Source organism: Aptenodytes forsteri, unplaced genomic scaffold (assembly GCF_000699145.1).
Source record: "Aptenodytes forsteri isolate BGI_AS27 unplaced genomic scaffold, ASM69914v1 Scaffold142, whole genome shotgun sequence".
NCBI lineage: Eukaryota > Metazoa > Chordata > Aves > Sphenisciformes > Spheniscidae > Aptenodytes > Aptenodytes forsteri.
In genome coordinates, this window is record NW_008794598.1 from 2,127,271 (window position 1) to 2,150,035 (window position 22,765).

The window sequence follows — 22,765 nt, forward strand, 5'->3', positions numbered from 1 at the left end:
TCTCTTGTGCAGTGTTCTGTAAACTGCAGTGGAGCTTGCGAGGCTGCGGAGGAGCAGAGGAGGTGGTGGTGCTGACTGTGCAGAGACGTGAAAGCGTTAAGAAATGGTGAGAGTCTGTCCTTTCCTTGTTTGGTTGGTTTGTTTGGCAAGACATAGCTATCTTTACAGAGAGATAAAATGAGCCTTAAAGGCTTGCTTAGATGTTCACCTTGTCCTGCCAGTAGTCAGAAACCAAAGTTTTCTTATCCGAGTGCTGTTCTGCTTGCACAAGGTTATGCTACAAGGTGCAAGAAGCAAAATAGCCTCTGCCCGAGATTTTCTTCACCATAAACCGTTCAGACAGTTGTAACATTGAAGAAGTCTTAGATGTATTTATTTACCTTTCCTTGAGCTGAGCAGAAAAGGGGAAAAACACTCTGCTCCAGCCACGAAGTGACTTGCATCTAAGCACTGCCAGGCTGGCTCTCGCGGCTGGCTGTGGGCATGGCACTGCCACCGAGTGTTTTATCACTGTCCAACTTGAAAGCAATACTTTTGGTCTCTGTCCAAGGAGAAAAGAGCCGAGCTTTGCTGTTACAGATTTTTCCATAACCAGGTCTGTGTCTCAGCCTTCAAAGCGGGAAGCACAGGGTGCCTCGCCAGGAGATGTTTTGAGTCTCAGGAGATTGCCCTGAGTGGATTTGGAGATGAGAGAATTGAGTAGGAAATGTCTGTAGTTTCGCTGGCAGATTGGCTTATTCCACAGAGAGGGTCAGCGATAGAAAATAACAGGTTTCAGGGGGATGTATTGTCCCATGGCCTCAGCTGACTCTGGCAGTGCTGTGAGCTGTTGTGATTTTATTACAGGTCTTGCAGTGTTTGGTGTTTTTCCTTGAACTCCACCTCCCACCCTTCTCCTTATGAATTCACAGCTTTTTTTTTTTTTTTTTTAATTAAAGTCAAGTTTGCAGTTTTCACTGTTGTAGAAAAAGAAGGGGGAAAGCAGAGGGAACTAGTGGCCATTTTCTTCTGCTTTGAGATCCACTGATGGGAAGGATGCTGTATAGGGCTAAAAACTCTTACGGAATTTTGCTAAGTTCTTGAGCAGTCAGGTCTACAGAAAATGGCAAAGCCCCAGTAGAAACCCTGCAGGGTTGATATTCCTAAACCCAAACCTTTCAACAGCACAGGTTAACTTCTCTCATCTCCCTTCCCATCCAGAAAAGTGTATGAGATTGTCTTGGAGCCCATGAGACCTTCACAGCCTTTATTGCTGTTGGGTCCTTTTTACTGGCGTCCGAGGTTTTTCAGTATTTTGGGTACCGTTTTGCAATGTCCAGTGCTGCAGAGCTGTGCACTGAAAGCTGGGAAGAGACCGCCCTGCCCTGCTGGGACCGACCTGCTCCTGGCAGGTTTAAAGCAGGCACTGGTGACACGCTCTCCTGCCCACAAGCACCGGCACTGACAGACTCGACTGGGGAGCAGCGTTTGGTCTTATACTGGGGCTTGCATCGCAGCCTGGATCACCCTTTAAAACGGGCTGTTTTCCACTCCTTTTGCTTCATCTGGCCAGTTTCACTCTTTCTGTCAAGCTGGAGGTCAAGTGCCTTGCTCCCAGGCGCCAGTGCCTTCAGAGAATGCATAACTAATAAGAAGAGATTGTGTTTTAATAGTCATAAAAGTAAATGAGCAGTAGGATATACGCAGCCCTTTTTCTGAGCGAGAGGCCCAGCCGTCACCGACAGTGTCCCTTTAACAGCGTAAAACTTCCACACCGTCTGTGGTCTTAGCAATAAATAAATAAAAATCGGTTTTCTTGCGAACAAGCGGCACTCTGATCTCCTATTCATTTATTTGCAGGCCTCATTAATATAACATCAGTGCAACAAACAGCTGAAGGGGGGGCAGTGTCAGGCTGAATAATGGAGTTGCTCTGCTGAGATAACAATTAGGTTCTGAATGTGCTATCAGCTAAGGCAGAGACAAGGAGGGATCATGCGGGGATGACAATGCTTATGTGCTGGTTCCCTGCTGGGCTCATCAGCTGGGATCCAGCTAGCTTAGAGCAGGATGAAAAAAGACAAAGAGAATGAAGGTGGATGACATTTTGGGAGGGAGCAGGGGTTATGCCATTTATTCTGCAAGCCCGGCGCTCTCTCTGCACCCTAACAGATGCCAAGTGGTTATTGCGCAGAACGGTCTTAGGCTCGCAGCTTGCCTCCAGCTCCAGGAGGAAAGCCCCATCTGACTCACAGCCAGTCCTAGGTCTCCCTGTCTTGTGCACAGACTTCTTGAGGCTAAATACTGCTTTATGTCAGAAATGCTGAACCATGCAACCGGCAAGACGTGAGGCTGAGAACATTTATCCTGCATTGTTACAGCAGTGTCTTCTGCAGGCTGGGGAGGGAAGCGTGCTGGCACTGCGTTGGGGCTCCTGGATCCCTGGGATCCCTTGGATCCCATCCTCGCAGATCCCTGGGATCCCCACCTTGGTTTCAAGTGAGAAGCAGGAACAACAGAAATGCAGTGGTGCATCTGCATCCCTTACGTGATGTGAAGGCAGAGTATAAATGTAACTGAGCTCCTACCACCACCCACTTCATCTCTGTATTTGAATCCTTTCTGTGAATAATACAGTGCTTTGCACTTGCATTATTCCTTTCACTGAGCAGTGGGAACATGCTTTATTAGAGGCGGTGGATTGCTTATTTGTTTCCTGCAAGGCGAGGCTGATACAGAGAGGAGAGGTGACCTGCTCAGAATAATTCAGGGGATCAGCAGAACCAAAGGCCCTGCCTCCCACACCCCACTCTAGATCTCAGTGACTTTCAAACTGCTTCAGTTTTACAAACAACCTAAAAAACTTCCAGCAGAGGTGCAGACCCCTAAACAGTAAATGTAAAATTCCTGGTAACGGCCTTGTTTTTCCTTAGCTGCCCTTTGCAGGTTCTTTTGATCCTCCACAGACCTCTGAGTGAAAAGCCACTCTACTAAAGTATATTTCTTGAAAATGGGGAATATTTCTTCCTAATCCTGTCTGTCTCGGACCAGAATCTGGGCTGTCATTGCAGCCACCCTTGCAGACTGAGCAGCTCCCCAGCACAACCACAGCCCTGGGTTAAGGCAGACCATGCTGTCAGCAGCTGCCCTGGGCTGGGTTTGCTGGAGGTGCCTCGGCCGTGCATCTGCAACACAACGAGGTGACCCAGGGACGCTGCCTGGCTGGGTGCTGCTTGGAGGGATCGCCGGCGCTCAGTGCAACGGGACCTTTAAGACTTATCTACTTTCTGTGGTTTTGACTGAATCTCTCCAGCTGTAATTAATTGAATGCATCTGTTCTAACCCTGGGGCTGCTTTATGGCACAGTTACTTCAAAACTGTTCAATTAGCGGCCACTAAAATCTAGGTCGAGTGGAGCTCCATATTGGGGATTTTCCAGGTCAGAACATTTTCAAAATACAGAATCAGCTCTGCTTTGTTCGGTGAGGCCGGTTGGCTCCGCTGGTTGTGGTAAGGTCGGGAAATGGCAAACTGTGACTTCTTTTGAACAGTGTTGAGACAACGAGCCCGGCAGTGTAAGTGCTTCAGCAAATGCATTTTAACATAATCTAGAGCTGCAAAGGACAGCTGTAACTGTCAAGTATGTGAACTGCCGAGTTCAGGTGATTCCCAGCTAGCGATGTAAACATTACCAGTGCAGGCCTTCAGGACTCAGTGTAATGCAATACAACTTGATTTTGTGGTGTCTTTTATGGGTACATAGTGCTTCACGGAGCTAAATGATACAAGACATGCTACGCGGTATGAGTTACAGAAAACAGCAGCACAACAGACAGTGTATGGTGAATAAATTAGAAACCTCAGTGGTGCAGTCGAGGGGAGAGGGAGGTAGAAACTAAAGCATATGCAGGGGAAGGAGGTGGTGGTTTGACACACGGTGCAGCTTATGGGCTCTGCTGGGTGCGTGGAGCAGGCTGAACCCCAACACGTGTGGCCAAATTCAATAGCAGCACCTTAAACGGGAGCAGAGGTGGAGAGCAAGAAATTACGAGGCATAAGCAAGGGAGAAGGAAAATGGCTTCAGCTGAGATTTGAAATGCAGGAAGGTGCAGGGGGGCACTTGGAGCCACAGAAGTGATGGGGAACAGGGGGGGTCCTGATGGCGTTAGCAGTTTGCATTGGGTGGGAAGGGGAATCCCATGGAGATCGGGGGGAGACGTGCCCCGTGGCACTGGAAAGTGCAGGGGGTCCCACAAGGGCTGCTTTGGGGCACACTCAGCCCATGGTGCAGCAGGTTGCTGGGACGTGCTCTCGTGATGGGGCTGGTGTTTTGCTGCCTTCCTAACCCACTCACGTCCAGGGAACAGTGAGCTCTTAAGGTGAAAGAAAAGCAGCCATCCATCCAGAAATGGTAAGGAAAAGGTTTTGAAGAGCTCAAATCTTTTGCCAAAGACAAGGGTGGAACAAACAAGCGTAAACAAGATTCACCATTAAATTAATTAAATTGCATTATTATGGATTATGTTTATTTATTAATAACAGCTGTAGCACAGAGAAGATTAGTAACTCACCCAAGAGCAACAACAGACCGGTGGCAGATTCAGGACAACTTTTTGAGAGTCTCAAGTCCAAATTTTGTGACTATACATTACTGTAATTTATACTCCTAATTGAAGAGGATATTGTCCTTAATGAAAGTCTATAGAAGCAGAGATGATTACGGCTGAGGCAGGCTATAAACAGGCAGTTTTAAAGCACACACCTCACCCTTTAACATTTGTAAGTCATTTGAGGTGCCAACTTACTAATAAAATGTGACATTAACGTTCAGAGAACAGCCAAGGCAGAAGTTCCAAAGCAGCAGGCAGCTTCTGGAAGGTGACTTAGTATCTATGTATAGTAAGTCACTATACATAGACTTTATGTATAAAAAAGGAGCCAGTCTTATCCTTCTGCAAGGGTTTCTGGGGGAGGCATTGCCCACACCTCTTGGCCAGCTCAGGGACCTTGGTGTCCTTTCTTGGAGCTCAGCACAGATGGATTTCAGCATCCTTGGGCTGAAATCCATCTGTGTCGGATTGTCCTGGGTCTGGGCTTCTCCAAGGCATCCAGAGGGGACATGAGAAGGTGGTGCTGGCCTGGGTTTGGCAGCAGGAGCAGGTGGAGGTTGCAGCACTCAGCCGCAGCCTGCAAAGCAAAGGTTTGCTTCCAAGCCAGACATGGAGTTGAAGAAGCACGGGTGGCGCAGGGACACCAGCTCAACTTTCCTGTGTTTTGTTTCCCTCTAGATCTTGACAGTGTCAGGCCCCCCAGAAGGAGGGACGAGGGTGACCATCCGTGGCGTGAACCTGGGCCTGGATTTCTCCGAGATCGCCCACGGGGTGCAGGTTGCTGGGGTGCAGTGCACGCCCCTGCCCGAGCAGTACGTCATCGCAGAACAGTGAGTGGCCTCCAGGACCTCACCCGTCCCCACCGCGGGGCCCCAGGGCTGGTCAGCCTGCACAAAGCCTCTTCCCTGACCTCCAGCAGACGCACAGGAGGCCAATAACTAATCCAAACCCCAGGCATCATCTCTCCACCCTTTCCAGCCCTGCAGCCCTGCAGACCTGCAGGAAGGGGTCTGGAGGTGGATGGTGCCTGGAATGGGGCGTGCCATTCCTACACCAGAAGGGGATGAGGTGTTTGGATGCTCTCTCAGGGGTGGTTAAGCAGCCCTTTAAGCTTTCATTAAGTGTTTTGTTTCCTTCCACACTGCGGTTCCTGCTTTGCTAAGCAACTTTTCTGATGAGTACCTTGCTGTTGATGCTGAGCCTCTCTGCCCCCTCCGCTCCCCATCGCACTTGAAATTCAGCCGGCGCTGCTGGCTGCACGCAGCCATTTGTTAGGCGGGTGAGGCGGTGACAGCCGCTTAATCCGAATGGGCCTCCACTGGAGTCAATTCATTTATTTCACTAAGAAAAATGTCAATTGAAAATTAGAAAATAGGCATGTAACAGAGGATGGGTGAATAAACCTCCTGAAGTGACGCATGCTCCTGTTGCTGTTTGGGGGGTTGTTCTGGTGTAGCCAAGGTGCTGAGGGGTGTGTTGGGGGTTGTTCGTGCAGGGCAGGAGAGGAGAGGAGCAATGTGTGGTGTCTCCCCTTGGGTTGTCTAGTCTCACCTGCTGGGGACCAGGACGGCATCATGTGTGGTAGGGTCGTGGCTGCTCGTGGCAAGTGTGGGGGATCCCAGGGCGCACGAGTGGTCCCAGCAGCACAGATCTGCCCCAGCTTCGGCAGCAGCTGAAAGCAGTTGTCCTCTGGTGGTGAAATGGATTTGGTGGGTCCCAGTCTGATCCCCAGCGTAGTGGAAGGACCTGTCACTAGCACGTGTTGGCGTTGGTTTGTTTTTTGCTCACTCCTTGTCTTTGTTTCCCCATCTGTAAGACAGGAATGACATTAATCTCCTCTTCCAAACAGCGAGAATGTGTGCAAGTATATCAGTTAGGAAGTATTTTCCGATCACTGGATGAAGGGCGCTCTGGACGTGCAAAGCATCGTTGGTGTTATTGCAGAATGGCTCCAAGCGCTGCACCGATAGCACTGTCGCTGCTAGCAGTTTGGGCTGTTCTGCTGAGCAGTATTTTGTTTTATTTTATTTTTCAAATAAAGGATGGAAGATTATAAAATTATCCTCCTTTGATGGTATGAAACCCTGATTTTATAATCATGACTCTAATTACTGCTCTTGAGCTTTCAAAGTTTAACATCATTAAAACATTTACCCTGGGCAGATAACAGCAAGCATTAGCATGAGAGCTGCCTTTTAAAGATGAATACAGATAAAAGGACCCTCTTTAAGGGTTCTGTGGGCAGACTGAATTCCAAGACTGTAATGACTCACCATATGCTCCAGCCACACAATCTATCAGCCAGCAATTAGGTTAATGTTGGTGAAAGGGCCACTTAGCCCAGCAATCAGCACCCTACAGCTCTGCCGAATGCATCGTTTTGTAACAAGGTACCTGCTGGGAATTTGGCATTTATCGGGAATCGGGATCAGGTGTACCAGGTCGCTTGCACCCCGTCCCGCGCCCCGTCATGCCTGGTACTGTACGGCAGCTGCTGCTTTACTGGCAAATAGTTGAGTATTTGGTGTTTCCCCCTGTATATAGCAGTTGGTGTATCCTTGCTTCTTGTGGGAGAAAACCTCCGCTCTCCGCTCCTGCCCGTGGGGTGTCAGGAATCACTTCACCTTGCTTTGTTTGCCTGTGGGCTGGCAGGAGCAGAGATTACTGCTCCCAAATGCCAGCCCTCCGCCCTAGCCCGGCAGGGCAGATACCCTGCCTCCTCGCCCCGCTGCCGGTTTGCAGGAGGAGAAGTAGTGAAGTAGCAGGCAGAGGAGAGGTGCACGGTTGAAAGGCAGAGAGAGGAGCACGTGGCAGATTAAGGCACACAGCTGAGATGCTTCAGTTTCTGTTCTCCAAAGGCAGCGTCTCTCTAGGCAACCCGTTTTGATGTGCAGCAATAAGGACTTTCACATTAGAGCTCTTTACTAGCATGTATGTATTTCATTAGGCCTTCTGGCATCACCTGTGCATGCTGTCTGTCTGCAGGTTCTTTTTTCCTTTAGTCTTTTTATTTTATTTATAGTGAATCTAATGCTGCTGAAGGCAGCTGAAACGCTGCCTTCAAGAACTGGAGCCTTTCATGCATTTGCATGCGATTGGCAGAAGAGCGAGCGTTTCCCCTGCCGCTCTGCAAAAGCACCTTCAGCCTCAGCGGGGAAAGGTTGCTCTGGCTCTTTCTCTGGTCTCGCTCTCAGGGCCAGATGCCAAAAAGTGTCTCATCACCGGCGTTAACTGCACCCCCCTGCCCCGAGGCAGGTTACTCCTATCCTGAGGTTTCCAGTGCCTTGCAGGATGCTCTTGAATTTGTCTTTCCAGCGTTGCCGTGGGAGCAAGCAGCATCCATCCCCTTTAGGTACAGCTAGAGAGCCCTGCCAGCTGACATCCCTTTGAAAACCTCTCTTAGACCTGCTGGCATGACAGGCATTTGCTTGGTCTCATCTCCGGTAGGCATTATGCATTCCCAGTGCCCTGGGATTTTTGGATTACACACCCACAGGGTGCATCATCTTCCAGCCTGGCCCGCCATGGTTAACCCCAGCAGCTCTCCCTGTCCTTACGGCTTTCCCTGCCTCAGGATGTGCCCACGGGGCTGAGCTGGGCCACGCGAGGAGCACAGGATCGGCGTCTTTCAGTGCCGCTAACTCCTTTTACCAGCACCAGTATGTTCTGTGTTAGCCAGCCCTGTCTGCCCTGCAAAGGCTGCTCTCCACGGCTGTCTCTATCATCCCCGAGCGGGTTTCTCCATTTTTGATTAACTGGGAGACTGCAGTGTGAGCTGTTCCCTTAATGAACTCATCTGTTACTCTAAGGACTTCACACTCACTTTGCTACTGGCTAATATATTGCCATTAGTGCTCTGCTTTGCTCTGGAGTTTACAGCTTGTAATAATTATGTCTAATTTTGATTTTTTTCTTTAAATTACTACATGGGGTAAAAATAGACTCAGTAATTAACTTCTTCCAAAGAGGCAGATATCAAAGTTAAAGAGGGGGAGGAAAAAAAAGAAGAAAAAAAGAAAGTCAGCCCTGCATGGAGCTGCACAGGGCACTGTTGACACCTCCTGCCAAAGCCTCACTGCGGCATTTCTGCTTCCAGGATCGTCTGTGAAATGGGGCAGGCACTTCCAGGGATCAGCTCCGGCCCAGTGCTCCTGTGCATCGGAGAGTGCAAGCCAGAGTTCACGGCCAAGTCCGCACAGCAGTACATGTTTGTGGTGAGTGTCCTGCCAAGGTGGGGAGGAGGGGGGGTAGCATGCATCCCCCGCGGAATAGCCATGCTCTACGAATGCATATGTCAAATGGATGGGGTTCAACACCAGAAGACAATCCCAAATTTGCCATCTTTTTCTGATGCTTTCCCCATGGCATTGCACAATTTGCTGGTAGCCCAGTCAACGAGCCCAGTTTTCAGGATCTAGAGCTTGCACAGGTCTGCAGAATAAACAGGATTTATGTGGGAACCTAAACCCAGGGTTCCCACAGCATTTGGTTTCAGCTTTGCACCTCCAAAATAGTGATAACCTCCTGAATTACTAGGCTTGGTTACTCCTTGCAAAGTGCATTGGTGTAATCCCAGCAGAAGCGTTGCATAAAGCCTAACTTTGTTCTGTACCTGAGGACTTTCTGTGCATGAGGAATTGTCAAGGAGTTGGAGTTGGCACTCAAAATTTTTCTCTATTTGTAATGGACATTGTTACTTTGGTGCTTAGTTAATGGGGATGAATCCAGGGCGCTGCTTCGTGCTGGTTTTGAAGATGTTTCTATACCTACATGTGTACACATACAGGCACCCATAGGCCTTTTTGCAGGGATACAGAAACACGCAACAGGAGAGCAAGCAGCAGAGTCCTTCTGCAGCTCAGGTACTGAGGTCCTGCTAGAAACTTAGTTTTAATTAACTGCCTGTGAAACCTAAACATATCTGGGTTAGTTTCTGTGTCTATAGATTTAATCTTTTCCCCATGATGCCCTTTGGGATGTAAGGATAATTCTACATCCAAATATTCAGGGATTTTTTTTTTCCCCCTCCAAGGATGCTGGTTCAGTGTAGGCTTTCTCTATCTGCTTAATGGAGAGCTGCTCTTTGGGTTGGTGGGCTTCCATTGGTTGAGTGGGGTCGTTTCTACCTGTTGTTTAATTAGCAGCCTTTTGATTCATAAACTTAAAAGCCACAGCTGGGGTTTCTTATATCTCCGGTTTTTGCCTAAACAGGGCACTTCATCCAGCCACATTGATTTTGTGCTTAGTGGAATCTGTATGCAGGGAAATGCCAGCACTTACCAATTGTCCACAATTTGTAAACTAATTGAGAGATAAATCAGGCTAGCCCCTGCTATCCTATCAGCATTGTAAGCCACACCCTCCCCTGGGATTTCATTTATTCAACAACATAGCAGGGGTGCAAAATATCACCACATTTTGCTCAAATATGCCAGAAACCCCTCTGATCATCACAGGGCACTGCCAGTATAGTCCCCAGCTTTGCCACTATCGAAAGGCAGGTTCTCATGCGACACAAGGAGGATGCTCTCTTGCTTTGTGTTAAATAATAACCAGGAGCCAGTGGAAGGTAATTGTGGAGATGAATCTCGGAGTAGTACCTTGCAGCAACCTGGTGAGCATATGCCGAGCATTATCATCCTTTGCATTGTTGCTTCTGATTTCCAGCAGTTACCCTGATTATATAGTTTCTTTTCCTCAAGCACCTAAAACTTCTAGCACATCATTTCCTTTTGTTAGTTGGCCTCTATTTTTCTCTTTAGCACCGCCACAAATTCCATTGCAGCTGGTTTATGCCATTAAAGTCAGTAGTAGAATTGATTGGTACCTTAAAGCAGCACTCTGTTCTGACCCTGAGAGGGTTCACGCCTTAGTGAGCTCATCTGGTGCCTGACACCGTGCAGGAGCGATGCTGTCACCTTAATTACACCCGTTTTATCTGGGGAGGTGGAACCTTGGAGCTACTTTGGATCTGTAAATCTGTCATAATTATCACCAAATCATGAGTTGAAGATGGAAAATCCTTATTCAGCTTTCAGGCCCTCATCTGATGCTGGCCTCACCCCAGCCTTGGGACTTTTTGCAGGTCTCTAGGATGGGCCCTCACCTCTCCTGTCTTTTCCTTGTTTACAAGAATGACTGCTCGGGGTTACAGCCTGAGTGTCTATTTGTGGCAACGCTTTGAGTTTCCAAGGATTGCAACACTTAGACAAGGTGATGCTCACACCAGAAACGTCAGATGCTTGTAGCCAGGAGGTGCTTATAATTCACTTTGAATGCAGAGGAGGGCTGTGTTTTCCAGTATGCGTGCAGCTCTGTCACTGGTGTGTGTATGGGAACTGCTGGACCTCGTGGACATGTTAAATAACTGCTCCTTTCTGTCCCTGGGCTCCCACGAGCGGACTGGCCCCAGGGGATGGGGCTGGAGGAGGAGGGTGGCTGGTAGTGGGCTCTCGCTGTCTGGAGTGTTCACAGCGTTGCAGCTTGTTCCTAATTCACCGTGGGACAGTCACCAGGGTTGGGCTGGAGGCTGAAGGTGGTTTTTGGTGGGCAATCACACATTGAACATCCTTTGGAGGTTTTTTGCATTTTGGAATCACTCCTCTTGGTTGTATGAAATGCTCCCAAGCCTGCCTAGTGTAAACGTTGCTATTATCAGTCATGTTGTCTAGGATTGCCATTAGCTGGGGTAATCATAGAATATCCTGAGTTGGAAGGGACCCACAAGGATCAGCGAGTCCAACTCCTGACCCCAGCTAGCATAAGAGCTGTGAGCTGACCATGAGCAGCTGAAGGACGAATCTTTCCCTCCTGTAATATTATTGCATAATTACCCACAACAGGGTGGATTGTGTGCTTTTCTCTGGTCTATTCAGGAGTCAGGGTCAAACAGACCTTTGGTCTAAGCTGCTTTGGCAAATGCTGTGGCACCCAGAAAACACGTGTTGCATTGTGAAAACGGTAGAGAAAACAGGACAAACTCGCTGAGCTGCCGAGCAGGTGGTACCAGGGGAGTGGAGCTGGGATGCTGCCAGCCTTTGCAGATGAGAGTCATAAAGAGGGTAATGTGAAAGCATTAGTAAAACAATTTGGTAATATCCACTGATTGAAAACAAATAAAAAGGTACCTGCTTTCTGCAAATTCTATTAAGGGGGATAAATAGCTATCATGGTGCAAGGCAGGATAAAGACATGGCATTGCTGCAATAATGTCACCAATAAAATGTCGAGTGGGATCTAAGTTTGCCCACCAAGGATGTCTTTCCATCAGCAACGGGAAACGGGTTCTGCCCCCACAGTACTGTCACTGGCGGTTCATATTAAGCGGGAGCTGATGGTACTGCCTTTTGTTACAGTTGTGCAGTATTTCCCATTACCAGACCCTGGAGGGGTTTTTTGATACTCCACCACATTGGCAAACTTTAAACATTTGGGTTCAAATTTCCATTGTGGCAGTTTGCTTGGCTTGGGATATATTTAGTTTTTGAAACTGCGGTGCAAACAGCTTACCTTTGTTTAAGAACAAAGTTGAAGGTAAATATGTAATTTGCTTGAGGCTAAATCTGCAGTCATTTTGTTGAGGCGCATCTCTCTTTCAGAGCTGGGTTCAAAAATTTAGCAGGAGATTTGTTGTATGTCCAGGACGCATCCCTATTTTGCTTTTCCATTTAAAAAGGATATCCCCACTCAGCCAAAGCATGAAGATGCTCGGGGGACGGTGCTTCTCCGGCTGGCACGGCCCCTGGGCAGCCGCTCGCTGACAGCTCCCCTCGCAGCAGGCAGGAGCGCTGAGTTTGTCCTTTTCTTTCTCCAGACTCCAGCGGTGAGTTTTCTGAACCCCAGCCGTGGTCCGGAGTCGGGAGGGACGATGGTGACCATCTCCGGGCACTACCTGGGAGCCGGCAGCCGCGTGTCGGTGCTCCTGGGAAACCAGACCTGTGAATTTTACGGGTAAGGGGCCGAGCCGGGCCAGCGTGGGCTCCTGCCGTGCACATCCTGGTTATCAGGGCTGCACCACCATGTATCTGCTGTAGCTGAACATGCAGCCACGACAAAAATTCATCTGGGAACGCCTGAAGGCTCCCATTCCCTCTTTTATTACATGAAACCATCTTCTCTCTTACTGTGACTGAGCCTTTCTTGGCAAGGGAGGGATTGTGTCGGTATTAGTGCTGTCCATTATTTCATTTTAATGCCGTTACAATGTTAACTGGTCCAAAAATCTCGGGCAAACATCACTGCGATTTTAAAATGTTTATAGTAGTCATCAGTACCTGCCCTCAGCCCGGTTGATCTGAAGAAAATGTAACATTTATAAGAAACATCTAGTTTCTCTTTTCACAGATCAACAGCTTGCATTACTTTTATTGCAGCCAATGCTGCAGGTACCTCCACCTCCTAGAAGTGGTCTGAGGGAGGGGTGGGCTTCTGTGTGGCGGAGCAAAGCGAGGATCTGCACACACCTTCTGCTGAGAAACTTGCGCAGCCATCAATCTCCTCTGGGATTTCTATGGCAAATTTGCTTTTTACCCAGCAGTGTAAACACAGAGTTGACATTTGCAGGGTTTAATGGGTTTTCTTGGGGCTTAGTTAAAAAAAGATACAAACAGTATTCATCTGTGTGCATCATGTACACATCCGTGCCCTGTACCAAACGTACATAGGTGCCCCGCAGCAGCTGGCAGTATGCATTTCATAGCGTGGGCGCAGCCTGTGCGGGAACCTAAGCAAAGTGGTGTGATGTGCAAAGGGATTCTGCCTGTCGGATCCTCGCTCAGGCTTCCCAGGAGGAACCGAGGAAGTTTCTGGGAAAGTAAAGACCCTTGGAGGTGAATTTCTCATCTGGAAGACTGAGAGGTTCTCCGATACGGGAACTGCGGGTGTTCAGACGTGGGAGCATGTTGGGATATTAGCAGTGCTTATTCTACGTCCATCCTAGAATGGTGCTTCAGGAGGTCTGGGCATGCCGAGGTCTTCAAGTGCAGATCAGTTCTCCGAGTGCTAAACACTGTAACCGATCCGTCCACGTTTCTCTCCCGTATCCGAAGCAAAGATGCCAGATTGCTTCCTCAGATGCACACGGGTAACGGCGTTACCACCAGCGGAAGCAGCCTGCAAGCAGGCCTGAGAGCAGAATCAGCCCTGAAATGTAAACCCTTAAATATGTTATTATATTCAGGCAACCTGCAGATACTGACCTGCAAAACCTGGAAGAGTTTTGAATTCTCTGTATGTTCTAATTACAGCAGGCAAGCAGAAACTTAAACAAAGCAAGCGGCAGTATATGAATGGCACCATCCTTCATGTGGGGTCATGCTGTGCACTTTGTTTTGCTTGGACTGTTTTGAGGCAATGAACTTCAATTGTACTCGAGGGTGTGGGGGAGCCTGATTAAATGAAGCAGTTTCTAATGAGATTCACTCTAATTACAGCTTCCCCCATTCTCCCCTTTCTGATCGGAGGAGTGGGTAGATTCACCATGACGACATAATAATAGCACAGAAAGCTAATTAACTGATCACAGGGAGCTGAGAGCAGCTCTGCCAGCAGCGATGCGTCACTCTGGATCTGATGCCAGAGCTAAGCAGGCGCGGTGGAGTCTGGCGGGGCTGAGCGGCTGCGCCGGCGCGGGGCGGCAGAGCAGGCAGCAGGCAGGCAGCTCTTCAGCTGCATGGGCATGCATGGGAACGCTCCGAGAATCAGCAAGGAGGGTGGAGAAACGTGCTCCTCGCACAAGGATGCCTTCATGGTTAAAATAAACCTAGGTGGAGAGTGAGAATAAGATGAGGGAGGGAGGCGGAGGAGAGCGGGAAGGGATAGACATCTAATTGCATCACTAGAAACAGTCAAGTCCAGTTTGTTTCAGGTATTTTAGGAGGTTGTTTCCGTTTCCTCGGTTGTGGTGGACAGGCGTGCCAAGGTGTGAGCTGGGAACATCGTGGTACCCGCTGTTCGATACCCTCCCTGAAATGCCCAGCGCGGAGTGATGTGCCCGTACTCCTTAGGGACGGTGGGGAGTGCAGAAGGGGCCCTTCTGCACTGAAAAGGGGACTGAAAAGGGACTGAAAAGGGGACCACGCAGCATCCCCTTGTCAGGGTAGAGACACGGGAGCTTTGCTGGAAGTAGAGCAGGGGTATGGCTGCACTCAAGCCTCAGCTGTTTCAGGCACCTCCACGAGTTGTGCAGCCTCTGAGAAGGGTGAGGATGGTGCAGACTGGACGTTCAGGGGTGCCAGTTTTTGATTTAAGTGCCAAACTGGCAGCGAGATGCTGAAGACCTGCCTGCCCTCTCCCCTGTGAGAAGCCAAAGCTAAATGAGCCACGGAAACAGCACGGCCTTTTTGGCGAGCTGGGGGCAGGTTTGGGCAGGCGGGACGACCCGTGGGTGGCCATGCAGAGGTATTGGCCTTCCAGGGACATCACTCCAGCACTTCTCGCAGGAGCAGCAGCCGGGCTTGCCACAGAGCTGTGCGGTTCCTTGCAGCTCTGTCCCAGCAGCGGGAGCGGCACCACTCATATCTCATTCCCCTTCTCCATCCATCCACCCACCAGCGCCTTTGTGCTTTGTCAGCGCCTCGCTACCCTGCCGCCTCCACCTTCTCCAGGACTCCGATGGAAGCAGATGGTCTGTTGTGTCCGGCCAGCCAGCGCCGAGGCCGAGGTCACCCTTGCTCTGACGGGGAGACAAAGCCGGAAGGCATCGGTGATGGTGGCATCGCCCTTCCCAGGCGGGGGCTTTGCGGGCTCCATTATGCAGCTCACAAGGGCCCGTGTGTGCCGTGGGGTGGGGAGGGGAAGAATTTGGCTTTTGATTGAGCTTGTGCATCCCATTTAAAAAGCAGCCATCTGTTTTCACACGCCCAACAGAAGGCAGCGGGTTCACAGAGGGATGCGGGAGGCTGCAGTTTGGCACAAAGAGTAATTTCAGGGAGCCTGCGCTTCTCTCTTGGTGGGCAGGCAGAGTCCCCTCCTGCACAGAGCTCCGTTCCCTCCCTCCCGTGCCAGTGAAGCCCTCCTGCCCATCTCGGCAGCTCGTTCCCTTTGCAGGTGTCAGGGTCTGGGGCAGACTGATGGCTGAGCCTTTTTGTGAGCTGCCCCAGTGCAGGGCAGCGCCAGGACAAAGGGTCATTTTCTGCCCCTACGCTGCGACTGCCCATTAACACTTCCCTGGCTTCTCTCTGGCACAGGCGATCCATGAACGAGATTGTCTGCGTGTCGGCCCCATCAGCCCACGGCCTGGGGGCTGTTCACGTCTCTGTCAGCGTCGACCGGGCTCAGCTGGAGCAGACCTTGCTGTTTGAGTACATCGACGATCCAAAGGTGCAGCACATCGAACCTGAGTGGAGCATCGCCAGGTAACACAGGGCTCTGACAGCAGGTCCTCAACAGCGGGAAAGGAGCCAGCTCACCTGCTCTGGGTCTTATCTCTCAGCATACGCTCAGTGAGGGCAAAAGAGGGTCTATTTGGAAATGCATGTCCCACCCAGCGTCCTGGATTCGTCAGTGCTGGGCATCTGCGGCGTTTGCATTTACCAAAAATCATGTCCAGAGTTACTAAAGTAATTGTAATTACCAAGGCAATTACAGCAGTAGCAGTCTGCACCGAGATTCTGGGAGCACGAATAAAGCCCCAAGATCACTTCCATCTGCTGAAGAAGTGCACAATTGCTCATTAAAGGCTCCTTCTTGTAGTCCTGGAATAAAACAAAACCAGCAACCACCAAGAAAGGAAAAAGCTGATGCTAATCAAAATGTACTGTTTATCCCAGATTCGCTGCTAGGAATGGGGTGGCTGGTGCTGTCACATCACCGTGACATCATTGCTGCTAAAAACCCTGGGCCATACTCGTCCCCTGGTGTTACTTTAATGGTTGTGCTCACACGGGCTGTAACACAGTTATTCACTTCAAATTCCAATTATTTTTTAAAATTGCCCATGAAAGAAGTAAGTGTCTCGCAGCAGGCTCTGCGAGATGTTTGCTTTGAGCCCAAATTGAAGATCGCGTCTGGTTTTGGGTGAGACGGTTTGCTGGGCTGGTCAGGACTGCTAACAGAGGTGGTCTAAAGGGAACAGCTGGGCTCTGCTGTAGAGGTGCTGGAGACTGGGGTGAATCTGGGCTGTGCTGCTCCAATTAACACATGAAAGAAGCAGCCAAGAGTGAAAGACTTTGCTCAGGGGCACTGGCTGTAGGAGAATGGGGGTACTCTAGCCTGGGGGGTTGTGTCCTCCCTGGCCCTGATGGCACCGGGTGCTCTTCATCCCTCCCCAGCTCTATGTGACAACTTGCTGCATCTGCAGTCCAGATGCAAGTGCACGTCAGTTCCTTCACTGCACGTACCATTTATCGTGTTCCTTAAAAACATCACCATGTAAATCATTAAACACTGTGACTAATTTATTGTCTTACGTATTTAGTCTCAGCTCAGTTGATTTCTTTGGTCCCATTTCTCATCCTGCTGCCTTGCAATGCTGTTAGGTGGGAGAGGGCGCAGCTGAGAGTAGAGAATCTAGCTAACTTGTGAGACACCACTCCCCAGTGACTCAGGGAGTGGGTATTAATCCACGCTGTCGCCTGGTGTCTGAAGTGCCTGCAGAAAACATCTTTCTGAGATCAACAAGCATCCTTATTGTCAAGCACAGTCTCTCTGCACAGCCTCAGCCCCTCCTGCCCGATGCATTAATCAGGTGTCTCCCGGTTCTCCACAGCGGACACACGCCTCTGACAGTCACCGGCTCCAATCTGGATGTGATCCAGGAGCCGAGGATCCGCGTCAAGTACAATGGCAAGGAGTTTGTCAACGTAAGTAGCTGCTGTCAGCGCGATGCCACCAGGCTGTGCCTGGGAGCATCCCCGTGTGCTGCCGCACGGCGGGTCCCTCCCACCTGGATGCCCACGTACGGTTACTGGCGCCGGTGCTCTCTGCATGGTGAGACTTGCCGTGGCAAAAGCTGCTGAAAGGGGACATTTCCCTAGAACTTACCCAAACTGTTAGCAGCAAAACCCGGGGACCCTGGAAAGAAGGGTTTTGACACGCACAAATGGGAAACTACTTCCTCAGCAACACAGTAACTGCCAAGGAGTTTTCAAAGCTAGAAATGGTGGACTCCGTTTTAGGTCATCTCCATCACCTCAAAATCTGTCTTGGGTCAGATAAACTTTTTTCACTCCTGAAATTCCCCCTCTTGTCAGAGCCCCTCAGCCCTGAGAGCTCTCCTCTCCCCAGCATCCTTCCCTTCCCTGTACCTAGCTCAGCTCTACAGGCACGTTATGATGGAAAGCCCAAGTGTAGCTGTCCCCATCATCCCCAGCTGCTCCACGCTTCCCATTTTAGTCCTGCTCTTTCTGTAAAAGCCCAGAGCTAGGCGCTGACGCCTGCCAGCTATGAGGCTGCTATGTTTAACTAGTCTCTCCCTAGCTGCCTCTATAAATAAACCTCCTATCGCCGCAGCTCTGGGCCCAGCAAGCTTGTACCAGCCCGGGGAGGGAAGGAGAGAGGGGAACTGCTTCTGAACAAGAAGCTTTCAGGCCACTTTTGCAGCTTGATCACTGCGGTAAGGCCAGGTGCTGCTTCCCTGCACCCTCCTCACCATACGAAGGATGCTGGGCATGGGGCTCCGGGTATTTTGGTAAAGCTGGGTATTATTTTTATGCCTCCTTCCCCTCCTCCCTCCTATCACCCTGATCTTCCCAAAGCAAGGAGTTGGTAGCAGAGTTTGGGGTTGATCTGGAATGCCACCTCCTTCCCCATCTGTATTTTTTTAGTCTAAGAGTGAGAAACTGAAATGAATCCTCAGCTGAACAGGAACTAAGCAATGTTCTTGTATGCTACAAATAAGAATTGTACCTCCAGGACCGGCAGAAATTATTTTGACCAAGTAAAACTGAAAAATATTGTTTCTATGCAGTGATCTTTCTGACTGAATCTGTATTATCTTGGAAAGGGCAAATCACTTAGCAGCCTTTTCCTATTCCTTTTCTCCCTTCCCTTCTGAAGACCTTTTTCATCTGAGCTCTTTTTAAAAAGACATCTAATTTTGTTGTTAGCAGTTGCAGTTATGGTGCTACAAAAATAATTCTGAAGACACAAAATTGAGTGAAATTAAATCTTCCACTTATGGAGGGAGGCCGAACGGTTGGGCTCTTGCTGCTTTATAAGGCAAGAGTCTCATAAATCAGCCAGCTCCCTGCTTCCAGGGCTGGAGGAGCTGTGGGTGTCCTCAGCCTGGCGGGAGATGACCTTCATGTTACCTCCAGCCCACGAGTGTCAGATGATCGTTCCTCTCTCTCGCTGGCATTAAGGAATTGCCTCTGATCACCCATTTGTAGCAGGGACCAGGTATTCGCTATGGGTTGTTTCAAAGCCAGCATTGCCAAAGAGGGTGCAACTGGAAAGAAAAGAAAAAATAAAGAAAAGGGGCTAAGTGATCTGCTCTGTGAGCCTCTAGCTCCTTTAAAACACTGCTCGTTTTGAAGCTTGCTCTCTGTCTCTGCACCAGTGCCTTCGTGCTGGCCGGAGGGGAAGCAAATTCCCCCAAACTATGCCTGCAATGCATCAAACCTGGATTAAATATTTCCAGCTAAACTTGAATCCACTGGGCATTTCGGGGAGTATTTAAGGGATCAGAACATCATTGTCCAGGTCAGGGTAAAGTTTTCCCTGCCATCTTTCGAAGCGTCGCCTTCCCCACAGGTCTGCAAGGTGGTGAATGCCACGGCACTGGCCTGCCTCGCGCCCCCCCTCACCCCCGAGTACCGGCCCGGCCTGGATGCCGTCGAGCGGCCAGATGAGTTTGGGTTTATCTTCAACAACGTGCAATCCCTGCTGGTCTACAACGACACCAGGTTCATATACTACCCCAACCCAACGTTTGAACTCCTGAGCCCAACTGGGGTGCTGGAGCAGAAGCCGGGGTCACCCATCATCCTGAAGGTAAGGAGACCCTTACCCAGCGGGAAGCAGCAAAAAAATCCAAGAGAGGGGAGTTTTGTGTCCCCTTTGGAGAATGGGGTACACTAGATGGAGTCCCGTCGTTTGCACATGCTGGGAATGAGATGAAAATCGGAGAAATGCACTGCATCGTTGTACAGTCTTCTCTCCCCTTGTCCCTAGGGCAGAAACCTGTGCCCACCTGCTCCTGGAGGAGCAAAGCTCAACTACACCGTGCTGATCGGAGACACACCCTGCGCCGTCACCGTCTCCGAGACCCAGCTGCTGTGTGAGCCACCAAATCTCACCGGACAGCACAAAGTGATGGTGAGGGACGAAACACTCCTGTCGGCATCCCTACCCTCCTTCCCACCCTCCCTTCCATCCTTTCTCCTCCTCCGCCATCTCCCTGACTCACTCAGATATTAAGTGCAATTTCTTGTCCAAGGATCGGTAGGATTTTAGATCTTTATGGCTGTCTTAATTGGAAGCTTAAAATATTGATGTGGATTAGCATGGAGAAACTTCTTATTCCTTCCTTGAGACTCACCGCCTGCTATCAGAGCCTTCTGGAAGGAACAAATACTTCTGCCTTCAGCACCAGGTGCCATCCTTTCTCCGGTGCTGCTTGCTCTTCCTTCAGTGCTAGGGGAGACCATTTTCAGCTGGCTGTGTTCTCCCTCCTGTAGGATAGGAAGGGATTTTATCAGTCCTTGTAGCCAGGCCTGATCTGCTAAGTGGATGGGGAGGTTTTGCCTTTTCCTGAAGCAGAAGCAGCCAGGGACGTCTGAACGCTGGACTGGTTGGATCAACGGCCTCATCCAGGATAACAGTCGGTGTCTTCCTCTGCTTTGGTTTTGGGCATTTCTGCTTCCTCTGATCCACTCGCAGACCAAGCACGCAGCTGCCGAAGTGCTTGAGTAGAGCCCAAATGAGATTGTAATTGTGATTTATTTCCCTTTAAGTTCAGCATCCAAAACATACTCAGATTATCACAGTGTGATTCACAGAAGCGCAACCTGGCTGAGAGCTGCTTGCGTCTGTGGCCAGGGCACATCCAAGAAAAGCCTGTCCTGGCATTAACCTCCAGCGTGTTTGCTCTGTAGCTTTCACATGGGGCTTTCTCTTCCCTTCTCTGTTCTCTCTTTCCAGTCACTCTGGTTTCTTGTCGGTGAAATTATCACTGCGTTGCTAATGTCCACAGTTTACAAAAGGGAGTTGAAAGCTTATAAAATGAAAGTCAAATGGAGCCATCAGATAATAACAACAAAGCCCAGATAGTGAAGGGCTGGCACGTTTATCATGACTTGAAGCCTCCCTGTGTTCACGTAAGCTGCACCCTCTGTGTTTGAAGGCAATCGGAGTTGCTACAGTCTTGGCTGAAACAGCGGCGGTTCAGTGCTTCCTTAGGGGTCTGTACAGCCCGTGTGGTGCGTGCCCTGGCCAGGAAGGATGGGGCTTTGGGACAGGCTGACACCCTTACCTGAAGCTGCTGGTTACCTCCGTTGTGCTTTGTAGGTGCGTGTTGGTGGTATCATCTTCTCCCCTGGTTCGGTGAGCATCATCTCAGACAGCCTCCTGACCCTGCCGGCCATCATCAGCATCGCAGCCGGAGGCAGCCTGCTCCTCATCATCGTCATCATCGTCCTCATCGCCTACAAGCGCAAGTCCCGAGAGAACGACCTGACCCTCAAGAGGCTGCAGATGCAGATGGACAATCTGGAGTCCCGGGTGGCCCTGGAGTGCAAGGAGGGTCAGTACTGCCCGGGACCGGGCACTCTCTGTGTGCTTGTGGCCCTGTGCTCTGGTCCCCAGCTTTCCCCACCGGAGCCACCCCAGCCATCCGATTTTTTGCAGAGAGGAGCAGGGTGTGTGCCCTGCGAGGCTACGTGGGAGGGTGGGCAGTGACAAGTGTGTCAGCGGCAGACGCGGCTTTGCTGCCTAATGTGCAGAGAATAGGATTAGAGCTTGATCCTGCTTAAGCAACATGCCTGGATATCGCATTGCGAGGACGGTGCAAGCCCTGGGGTGCCCAGCACAATATGCCCCCTTGTCTAATGGCCTTTTCGTAAAGGGCTTTTAAAAAGGCAGAGTGAGATAGGGAGTGGAGGAGGTTCAGACCCCCGAGAAACTGCACGTATCCCAAATGGAAGGCAGTAGGGCTGGAAAGCTGATCAAATCCTTCCTCCAGTCTATAAAATGTGAGCCCAGAGCAGCAGGAACAGGTCTGAGGGATAGGAAGAAGCTCCTCAAGCCTTTGCTTCTGGGAAATCTTGTGTGTTATTTGGAGTAGCTAGACCTGCCGCTTGCAGATTTCAACAAGAGAAGTCTTGTCCCTTGCAACAAGGCGGCTGAGCCTGGCCTCTCCGCAAAGGAGCGAAGGTGGAGGTGGGCAGTCATTTCTGTAGCTGGTGGGTTGAGACAAAAAGTGTTCTGGGGAGGGGTGCTGCTGTTGTTTTGTATGCCCTTCCAGCTGGAAGGGAGCTCAGTGAATCAAAGAAAAATAAATAGAAAGCTGCAAATTTCATAGTGTGACCTCTGTATATAGAGAGAGTTGCATTGGATTTGTTCAGCTGATTTTTGAAGGGCAGCCTTGAAAGCACAGGACAAAAAATGAGATATATTCAGGAGAGACCATAGCTTCAGCATGGGCACAGTCTAGCTGGGGTACACAGACCTTACTGAGCCAGCATTTTGTACTTCGGAGAGTGAACACAGGGACAGACATACAGTTGTATAACACGGTGATGTGATGTTACGAGAGGAAGAATAAATTCCCTCCTGACCCCTGCAGCAGGCTGTTTGTGCTTGGATTTGATCTGCATCAGATTTGATTATTTTGGCAACTGTTGATAGAGGAGGAGAAGAAGAAGAAGAAAGGAAAATATTGGAGGCACTAAGTTATGAAAATAGATCCTCATTTCTATCTGCAGCCTTTAAAGGTATTTTAGGTGTGTATACACAGGTGTGAACTGCATACAGATTAATAAGCATCTTCCGTTCTTGGCATCTGCCCTGCACAGTGTGTGCTCTCTCGCTCTCAGCTGCTGAGACAGAGTCCCCAAGGGTGAGGGTCTCTCTGAGCTATGCGGCAAGGTCTCCTCCGAATTGATTTCTGAGCTGGCCCATTTACGGTTGCTGCCGTGCCCCCAAGGAGAGCAGGCAGCCAGCCATCCCCAAAGCCTCTGCCCCGCAGCCTTGGCTCCCGGAGGTCACGTGTGTTTCTCTGTCTTGTTCTGTTCTCCCCG

The 22,765-nt window shown here is 50.0% G+C and overlaps 1 protein-coding gene across 1 annotated transcript in view; it reads left to right on the forward strand.

Annotated features, from left to right (window-relative positions):
- Window positions 1-22,765, forward strand: part of PLXNA2 (plexin A2) — a 158,329-nt gene that overhangs the window by 114,398 nt on the left and 21,166 nt on the right. Inside the window, exons 12-19 of the mRNA XM_009272745.2 lie at window positions 5,268-5,419; window positions 8,686-8,803; window positions 12,403-12,539; window positions 15,776-15,943; window positions 17,296-17,389; window positions 19,281-19,520; window positions 19,701-19,844; window positions 21,036-21,270. Of these exons, the coding sequence (XP_009271020.1) occupies window positions 5,268-5,419; window positions 8,686-8,803; window positions 12,403-12,539; window positions 15,776-15,943; window positions 17,296-17,389; window positions 19,281-19,520; window positions 19,701-19,844; window positions 21,036-21,270 (1,288 nt within the window). The remainder of the gene's footprint in view (window positions 1-5,267; window positions 5,420-8,685; window positions 8,804-12,402; window positions 12,540-15,775; window positions 15,944-17,295; window positions 17,390-19,280; window positions 19,521-19,700; window positions 19,845-21,035; window positions 21,271-22,765) is intronic.